General features: G+C 42.7%; 1 protein-coding gene across 1 annotated transcript in view; it reads left to right on the plus strand.

Moving 5' to 3' along the window:
* Positions 1 to 9558, plus strand: part of TECRL (trans-2,3-enoyl-CoA reductase-like) — a 242017-nt gene extending 232459 nt beyond the window's left edge. Inside the window, exons 9-12 of the mRNA XM_019522275.1 lie at positions 1482 to 1539; positions 4545 to 4630; positions 5120 to 5165; positions 7788 to 9558. Coding sequence (XP_019377820.1) covers positions 1482 to 1539; positions 4545 to 4630; positions 5120 to 5165; positions 7788 to 7915 — 318 coding nt within the window. The 3' untranslated portion in view covers positions 7916 to 9558. The remainder of the gene's footprint in view (positions 1 to 1481; positions 1540 to 4544; positions 4631 to 5119; positions 5166 to 7787) is intronic.
* The last annotated feature ends 868 nt before the right edge of the window (positions 9559 to 10426 follow it).

A 10426-nucleotide genomic window follows, 5' to 3' on the forward strand; every position in this document is an offset into this window, starting at 1 on the left:
TGGCTGGTCAGGCTCCAGTTTCAGGCGGCACACACCGCTGCCATGTGCACTGCACCCCTTTTTTTGGCACTTTTTTTTTTGGTATCTAAATTTGCTTGCACACTGCAATTGTGCAGCACAGCAAACAGATTAACATGTGCCATTTGCTTTTTGTGATGCCTCAGAAGGCTTTGAGGTACCACAAATTGCATATTCCCATTTGTGGGGATGCAGCCCCTGGGAGCAAGGGCCTCAACTAGATGCAGGGCCCCTTCTTTAACAGGTTAGTGGTTACCTTACTTGGCCACCCACCTTCCAACTTGTTCTTTCCTCCTGGCCTCACATATCCAGGAAGCCAGCATCTAAAAGAGTGCTAGAAGAGGGCCTAGGTAATGGTTGACCTGTGGGCCTGGTGGTTACAGTATTATGCCATGCATTCAAAGAGACCAAATTCAAACCCTCTCTGGTTGATGGAGGCTGAAACCCTAAGTAATCTGGCTTCCCTACCCGCTCAACTAATGTGGGGGAAAGATGGGAGATCTCACTAATCATGGACTTCGATCAATTATACTTTGGGGCAACTAAGGCTGCTATGCTTGCACAATGGCTGATATACATCCCTGGTTATGTATGCAGCCAACTGGCATGCCCAGCCTGCACATGTATGTAGTTGTCTGTGCACAGGGTTACACATCCAGGAACAGAATTCCTACTTGCACATAAGTGCTGAAGGCATTGTGTATACACTGTTAAAAGCAACCCCTTAGATGTCCAGGGAAGAAATAAAATGTTAGCCACAGTGATTAAAAAATTCTGCCTGAGACTGAGATGTTATTGTGGTACATTGTGTGGAAACACCTAGTGAGAGACAGTCTGTACCCTGAGAAGTTTATAAATTATGTTACAAAAAAAATACAAAAAAAATGGAGTCAGGGAAGTAGAGAGGAAATGGCCCAACAAGTTAAGAGCAGCGTGGGACTAAAAGCTGGATCTCCTGAATACCAGTTCATTGGTCTGTCCAGTGAAACTACAGTGAGTACAGGAGGCATAATGGCCCAGAATGAGACATCAGCTATCTCCTATTCCTGCTTCTGCTAATGAAAATGCTTATGTCCAAATAGAAAAATGATGGTGAATCCTGAAACCTTTTTTTTGAAAATTCATTAAATCAATTTATTGCTGAGCATCCCAAAACTGAATCTCTTGTATTCTTCTGTTAGCTAATGGGATTCCATAGACACTTGCTTCAGCCACCAAAGGTGCAGTCCTGGTCCTCTTGTTGTCTGTGTGAGCTTTTGCCACTTACTTCATTAGATCCTGGATTTAACCCCAGATTGTTTCTAGATGAAGAGTTTTCTAGATTTCTTGAGTTCTCATGATGGGTTTGGAATAAATTTCCTTTGGAGTACCTTAATATTTAAACAAAATATTTTTGTTCTTTTCAATGAAGTTGTTTTGTATTATTTGAAATATATAACAGCGTGTTTTAAAATGTTTTGCAGATATGTGAAGCTGGAAATCATTTTATCAATGTAGCTTTAGCTCATCAAAATCACTCAGGTCTGTCCTTTTGTTTTCCTCACTGCCTGATTCAAACAGAATTGCATGTGACCTATCAATCTTTTCTTATATATAATAATGTATGTGCCTGTGACCAGAAAATAAAGAAAGATGAATGAGGTACCATGTTATCATTACAGGATCTTCTAATTAAATGTGGTGACAAAGAAATACTAGAAACACTGTTGCTTGCTGTTTCAAAGCATGTAGAAACTTTGTCTTAATTATAAAGGAACAACATTCAGGTATAGATTCAAGTGTTTTAAAATATTCCTTCAATTGACAATGAAAGATTTAGTTTTAATGTTGTTTTAACAAGTACTAAAATAATTTGCATGTATATCTGTGCATGTGTTGTTAAAGCGTTCTCCAAACCTCTTTCATAAGAACATTTTACCTGGGAATAGGACTAATAGCTGCACCATTTTTCTAGAAAGTAAAATCTATTCCTTCATCATCATATTTTCAATTGTAGGTTCCTGTTCCAGAAAACATTTATGTACATACTGAAATCAGTCTCTACTCAAGAAAGCACTTTGTCATGTGCTTAAGATTAAACAGGTACTTAAGTACTTTCCTGAACGGGGAACATGCTGTGCAGTAGAAGCAACCAACAAGCTTATTTATTTACAGACACAGCATCATTTATAAATATCATCACAGTGTTGACAGAGTTATTACCATTGTGAGAGCCTGCTGGGTTGCATTTTAGAACTAGCAAAATTATTAATATAGAACAAAAATATCAGGTTCTGCAATATGACATTTCTTCTTATTATTTTAAGTATCACCATAAGACACTTCCTTTTTGAATATTGACTATTTTTCTGGAAAATTCTGCCTGCATTTATATGCTAGGGGAATTGTTCTTTTAATAAAGCTAGGACTTTCAAATGGGGGCTAAGTTACTAGTCATTCAGTTTCTATTGATTTTCCAAAGCTCTCCCAAACACTGTTCTTCTTGGAAGGCGATCAATGCATACCTGGCAGCCCTGTTCAGCTTCATAATACCAATATTTGCAATGTGCCAGTTGTGGGGTTATATTCAATAGTAATTACAGGTATTAGTCCTGCTGGTTCTTCCAAGGAAGAGAGAAGTCCAATGTTGGGAACATTCCTCTGTGTATGATTGAAATGAATATGTGAAACTCATGCATCTCTGTGCCTTAGGACTTGGGAGATGTTACACTTAAGGTGTGATTAACCAGTTAATGGAATCTTAAATAGTAACCTGGCCACATGTTAAGGTGAGTAATGGCATGATAAAATGGAAACAAGCCACAAAATTCTTCCACAAAATGTGTAACAGTTTTATGGCTGTTTTCCATCATGCCTTAAACTGAACTGATGGCAGGGTAGGCCCGCCAGGCAGCCTGATGCCAGCTGCCTGACAGAGCTTGGTTGACAACACCCTCTGTGCACACAGGCTGACAGCCATGCAGTGCATGTAGATGTATCCCACTGTTTTCTGGGTGCTGAGTCAGGGGAGCTCATCAGCTGGGTCTTGACACATCCCTGCCACAGGGAACCTAGGATGGGGAGAAGTTTCCTGATCCCCAGGTCCCCATGTGCCAGACCTTTAAAAATTGTAGCTGCAGTGCAGCTGCTCATATGATTTTCTGACATGCCCAGCTCATGGGGATCAGGTGAAGCTTTCCAACAACCCAGGGCTCTGGGAGCCAGTTGGAGACTCCAGCATGGTCCCTGGGCCAAGACCAACAATCGGTTGATTTGCCTGGGGATACTACTGAAGTCTTGAACTAACTCTATAGGGGTTCCAAGGTTGAGATTGACAATCAGCTGATTGTCAGTCCCAGGCCTATGTCTTTGGCCTTCAACTTGCGTGTGCAGGGGGAGCCTAGAATCCTGATCCTGAATTTGTACTAGCAAGGAGCAATAGCCTGATTTGGATCTGATGCCTAATCCCAAAACTGTGCCTCCTGCCATACATAGGAGGTATGGCAAGAGGTGCAATTGTTGGGATTGGGGAACAGATCTCATTGCACCATTAAGTGAATGGGTGTTACGGGCCTTGCAGGTGCTTTTTACTTGAGAATGTGAGTCTGTTGGAACCCTTGTTAGAGAGCTATAACTCTTAAGTTTAAGTTGTAGAGTTCAATGCTATCGACCCCAGAGTAGAGCCAGGCAGAAAGTTTCTTTTTCCACCCCACAAACTGTTTTCTAGTCTGCACTAGGACAAAAACAAGATCTTTAAAAAAAATAAATAAAAGGATAAAGACAATCCTGCCATTAGAACCAGGCAGCTAGACTGTGGAAGGTAGAGGTTCACAACAGAGCTTCAAGTCTGGTCTGAAACAGGAAATGCAAGGTCTTACTCCTGTGTCTTCCATATAACACTCTAACACGAAAGCTACCAACTATCCTGGGTTGGACTGGTTCTGAGTCTCTGACCAGAACTTCAGTCTTGGTCATGAGAAGCCTTTTCTTTCAAAACTAGCATGTTTCCAAGGAATTTTTTGGTCATTATGGGGGTGTCCAGATGAGTGCACATGTGCTTGTCCTAGGGAAGGACCCGTGCACACATGCTCTGTTACACAGCAAGTTTCAGCAGTGGTATCTGGCAACAGGGAGCCTGGCTGGCAGCTGGAATGTGGCTCTGGCTGTCCAGGCTCTGGTTTCAGGTCTGAGGGCTCTGGATCTCCTGGTGTCAACCCCCACTTCCCTTGTCCCCCCCCCCCAATGCTGCATATTAGCAGTGCAAGGAATGCCTACACGTGTGGTGTATGCAGTGTGTTGCTATGCAGATGGGTTCACAATACTGCATACTACACGTGAGTGCTCATCTGGATGAGCTCTCTAAGTCTGTATTTTGTGAAAATAAAAGTTTTTTCAGAAAAAATTGTGATCAGCCAGCTGTACTCTGGAGGTGTATTGTGGCTCAGTTAAAATTGTGAATGCCATCACAATAAGGCTGTGTTATCCTATGATGTCTTCCATAATAAAATTGTTTTGAGCGGCTTTTTTTTTCTTTTTTTTTCCAATAGGAAATAAATACTATTTTCCAAGCCCAACCTACAACCCTTTCACGTGGCTGTTTGCATTGGTTTCCTGTCCCAACTACACATATGAGGTATGCAACTAACTTCTACATGAAGGTAAAGGATGGATTGGTCACGTCCCAAGCTAGGATGCCATGTTTGAAACCTCACTCATAGCAAGCTCTTCATATGTTAAGTGTACTCTGGACACTTTAGCTTGTTTCTTATTACACAATCTTCTCCATAAATTCTCAAGCACCTCTGCTTCAGTGCCTTGCCTTCATGGCATGCTGCAACTTACCCATCCGTCATACTGAGCTACTCATCCCTTCTCTCCCATTCAGACTTTTCCCAGTGATTGTCATATACACAATGCTCTACCTTGCAGATGATTTTTTCAACCCCACCTGAAGTACTGAAGAGCTACTTTTTAGGCAGCTACCCATTCCATTACAACTCCACTTCAGTGCCATTACACTCTAGCCCTGTTACAGTTGGAGATATTAGGAGCTGAGCACTTTTGAAAACCCTTTTCTTTATTCCCTCATAGCATTCATTTAACACTTCTTTCTTTGTAACAGATTGGGTCTTGGATTAGCTTCACAGTGATGACACAAACACTGCCAGGTAAGTTTAAAACAGTCATGGAAGTGAGTTAGATATGAACATTACTTGTGCAGGTGAATTTTATAAAATCTGTTGTTTCCCCAAATAATAGTATATGGTTTATCATTCCTTTTAAATCACTTGGAAGTTAGACTCATAAATCTTTTTGATCTGCCTATCTGCATCTCAGACACCTAAATTACTCAGTCATGGCTTGAACACAATGCACATTTAAGTACAACGGGGAATTTTGAATCATTTATATGGCCACAGTATCAGGCACTTAACACAAGAATGCTAGATCCCAACCATCCTTCCCAGAATGGAGCATGTTAGTCCTGTTCATGAGGTTCTTGCTATATTTCATTGGTGAGAGCATACCTAACTTTAAAAATATGAGTATTTCCAGTGAGGTCCATGGGTTGCATTTTATTTTTTTTCTGAGCTCCTAAGCTGTTATTCTTTTGTTACTTGCATATCCATAAGATTTCTATTCCTGCATGTGTACCCCTGCATATGTAAATGACTAAAAATGCACAGTAGCAGTCACACCCCATACATGTGCTCTATGTATCTGGTATTCTTTTGTCTTGGTAGCTCACTGGATAGGACTTCCTCAGTGCCAGTCTACCAATGACCTTCCCACCTGTTTCTGGGCCAACCACCTTATCTGCCACACCTTGATGATATATAATTATGTTATTAATTAGGCGGGAGGCTGCCCATTTCTTGCCCCAATGCCAGGGGCTGCTATCTGAGGCTCCATTCCTCTGCTACTTTGCAGCCCAAGCCTCACAGATGACATCCATAGTTCTTAACCACACTGGGCCCTATAATCCTCCCCTATACTGACCCTAACCAGATCCCTGCAATCTGGCAGCCTACTCCACCTTCATTTGGGGCTGCATAGCTCCCTGAACTCTTTCTGCTTTCAGGTGTGGCCCCCACCCCGGGACCTTTGGCCACATAGGCCATGGCCTCACCTTGAAAATCAGTTGGAAACCCCCGGCCCTCAACTCTGGGCATCCCTCACAGTGGGCCCCTGGCCCTTTTGACTGTTCTGGTCCTGGCCACAGCATAGCCCACTCTCTAACCTGGGTCCACCTTCTTGGCCTATCATGGGGTAACCCACCTGGTTGTGGGAACTAGGGTTATTAAGGCCCTGACTTGCTTTTCACCGGGGTGGTAACTGGCCTAGCAATTCCTGGGGGCTCCCACACCACTGAGAGCCCCACCAGGACACCCATTCCCAGCAGGGTGCAGTTTTAGGTCATGCCCAGGACCAGGAACCTCCAAACCATCCTCTTAAGCTCTTGCCCTTCCAGGATGTTGCATTCAGCCTTGCAGCTAAGTGATCTTTCTGCCAGCAGTGAACTTCTCTATTTATATGGGCAGCCAGATATCTAAAATGGCCACCACAATCAAGCACCTGCTGGGTGCTTGGCTCAGCCCTTAAAGTGACAGACACCAACAGTGCCCTGCCACACTCACAAACATGATACTGAAGGCCATGGGTTCTAGACCATCCCTCTGGCCATGGTGGATTTGAACACCCCCTCTCCCTTTTTTTGGCTTCCTAGCCTAGTACTCTAACCTACACACCACACCATAGGTTAGGCATTGGTAATGACCTTTTTCAGAATTCCTTTTGAAGTTAAGCCACTAAGGAGTCCCTGGGGAAAAAAAATGGGTGGAAGGTGGAAGCTTTTACCTCACTAGAGCAACAGTTTCAGCAAGAACCCAGTGCTGCCTCCCTTCAAAGTTAGTACTGTCTTCATGAAGGCACACACGTTCTGTTCCATACCTCCTGGCTTCACATAATGCCTCCATTTCTCCCTCTTGTAGCTGTCTAGTCAAGTGGCTGGAGGTTGGAGCTCTCCTGGTGGCCACAGGGGCAAGTGGCGGGGCTGCAGGATCTTGTGAATAATTTTAGTGACAAATCTCTGCATGTGTAGACACCTGCCAAAAATCACTTAGGGCATTTATACACATACTTTTTTTATCCCACAACACTCCAGAGAACTTCCGCTTGAGAGCAGACTCAATTAATCGAGTCTGCTTTGCAAGCGAGCTGAGGCAAACTGTGCTGTGTCACGTGCAGTTGTATAAGCAGCAGAATGCATGTTAGCTCACAGAAAATGGTGGCAGTGCCCTTTTGAACTAAAGCACCTCCAATATGTTTTAGTTCAAAAGCACGCCACCACCATTTTCTCAGTTATGACATACATTTTGCTGCTTATACAACTGCATGCATCGCAGCGCCAGACGCTTTTCAAAGTGCAGTGCGGCACTTACATGTGTAAGAAAGCCGTTAATGTGCATTAAAGGGCTACACGTGTAGCCATGCACTGCATCTCTGATTAAAGTGCCTATAAGGGAAGGATTTAAGATTTGCACCTGCCTTTTTTGTCTTCCTTTCGGCTAACCCTAGGCAGATTCCTATCCAGCAAACTTGATACTGTGGAGTCCATTTTAAGAAGCCCAACTCTCCCCTTGTATTGTAAACGGAGTCTAGAAACAAGCAGTGTTCTGGATTCTATTCTGATGGGCAGGCAATTGCAAGTTAAGCATTGCAATATGTACAATACACATTGCATGTGCACACACAAGCAACACAATTTGTTGTTTTTTTTTCCTTTGTAGTTGGTGTTTTTGCTTTCCTGATGGTCATCCAGATGTCTTTGTGGGCCCAGAAAAAACACAAGATGTACCTGAAGAAATGTAATACCTATACATACAGGAAAGCAGCCATGATTCCATTCATCCTCTAAGCTCTTTATGCATCAGAAGCCTATACGCACTGTTTGATATCTGACTCTGAGAGTAAATGAGCCATTTCCTTTAGTAAAGAGGTGTAAGGCAAGAATGATTGGGTATTTTCTTCAGATAATTAACAGATGCAAATGGGGTGCTCTTTATTAAGTGAAAAGAATATGGCTTTGAATCCTTGCTTTGTGTCAGAAGATATGATTTAATTAGATTTTGTGTAATGGAGCTCATTAGGAAGAGAATAGAAAATCCTTCTTGTTAATAGTGGGCCAAATCTTCAACTAGTTTAATTGGGCTTAGCTCTATTTAAAATCAGTGGAACACTGCTGATCTATACTAGATAAGAATCTGTTTATTTTAGGTTCGTTGTCAAACATTGACCAGAGTTTCAGTGTTGCATTGTTGATTCACAGCTTTTATTCTGTTAAACACTGGGCAGAAGTAGTGAGAGTTGTATAAATCCCTCTAAAAAGTATCATGGAGGAGTCTGGACTTATACAGCATTAATACAGTTAGAATGGCTTCACATTTTTCTTTGACTGAATCTATTACTGACAGAAAGTTGTGCAGTTCAAATGGGTTTAAATTGAGCAATATAGAGAAATCTGACTTTTTTCTAGGATGCAGCCTACTAATTCAGGAAGGGAAACGGTTTCTATGAGATCTCAGTTTTGTTTCTTGCTTTGCTAATGATTTGCCATGGGGACTTGGAAAAGTACCTTAACTCAGATTGTAGACATCTCTCATGGAGTTAGGATGATACCAATTATATTTTGATATAGATTTGAAATGTAGATCTGATTCCAAGATGATTACTCTGTTCTTACTTTGCTGTTCTTTCTAAAAGAAAAGTACTGGTCTTCTTCAAATAGCTGAAAACTCTATATAACATGATTTGCAAATTGGCTGCATCATTTGCACAAATAAATATATTTCTTAGCAGCAAGATTTGCTTGGATTGTAGTACCATTTGACAACAAAAAGGGTTAGGGTTGCTTCCACAAGCATTAGCACTCTAAACTCCACTTCTCCTTCAAGTACTTGTCTGCATGAATGTTCTGTGGTGGTTGCAGATGTGCCACAGGCATTTGAGCTTGGAGACACTTTCAGCCCCTATGGCACATGAACACTACCTTTTCTCCACATCTTCAATATGGACACAAACACTTCCTGTTCTTCAGTTCCTCTCATTTCCCTTGGCTTAAGATGGATGTTCTACTGTTTGTTTCAGAATAGGCATTAGCCTAGCACCATCTTTTCAAAATCATTATTTTTAACCATTTTTGGTCTCTGACTATTTTAATTTTTTTTTCGGGCATTGGTGTAAGATCACCCAATACAAGATTTTTCCCAGACACAATCTCCTTTCAGGCTTGCTCCAAGTATTTGCCCAAGGTCATCATAGAATTTCACTTTTGTAACCAAAGCTGCTCGCTGATTTTTTCTCTCCAAATTTCACATTCTCAGAACCTCTGTAGATATACTTGATGTGAGGTTAGCTTTGTTCTTTCATCTGAACAGGACTAAGTATTCCTGTAATTTCTATTTTTCTTTCTTTCCATAGCAAAAAGTTAGAGGCACAACAGTTTCCACTGAGGCTGCATCCAGAGAAGTCTAGCCATGTGGTATGTGGCGCCACAGACATGACTGCAGGTGCCACATACTGCACATTCAGCTGTTCTCTGCACTGCAAGGGAGCAGCATGGGTGTGTGACCCCTGGATATCCAGGGGTTAAAATAACCCATGCAAAAAAAGAGGGAGAGTGGTGCATGCCTCTCAAAACTATAGCCTAGAGGGCTGGAGCCACACTCCAGCTTCCAGTCAAGCTCTGAGTGGCAGGATCGCCACTGCTACTTCTTTGGGAGGCCCCTAGAACTCCAGGTAAGACTGCTGGGGCCAGCCCAGTGTTGGCCCCAGCCTCCCCCTCCATCCCAGGTAACCTACCACATGCCAGAACATGTGTGGCATAGGCATTTTCCAGGGACAACTAGCAGCGGCACAAGGTGTCACCCCAGACAACCAAACATCCACGCTCATGCGGATGAGACCCCAGAGATTGCCTAACCAGCTCTTAGACTGTCAAGTTATGCTAAATGTTTGCTAAGGTGGACCTGCTGATATTGATCAGAGCTCATTCCACCATAGCTCAACTGGCTTCTCTTGGGAACATCTCTATTCCAAACATCAGCAAAATGCACCCCCCGGAGTTTAATGCACACCTTCATCACCACTGCAGGAGAACTGTCTAACGTCAGAACAGCTGTAGGCCACACCACCCCATCATTTTCATCATACAAGGCACAACAGCCCATCATTTCAATCCTACAGGCCACTCTGCCACATAGCTGTCTCCTCTGCTGGCTACACCTCTTTACCCATGGCATGGGGGAGTAAGAATATAAAAGCTAAAGGAAGGAAGGGAAGCCCAGAGATTCTGACAGCCTGAGGAAAGAAGCCATGACCAGGTAATGGAGGGGGTTGGTGACAGCTGGAAGAAGCAATGTTTGAAACT

Source organism: Gavialis gangeticus, unplaced genomic scaffold, assembly GCF_001723915.1.
Source record: "Gavialis gangeticus isolate Ggan-Ray unplaced genomic scaffold, GavGan_comp1, whole genome shotgun sequence".
Lineage (NCBI taxonomy): Eukaryota > Metazoa > Chordata > Crocodylia > Gavialidae > Gavialis > Gavialis gangeticus.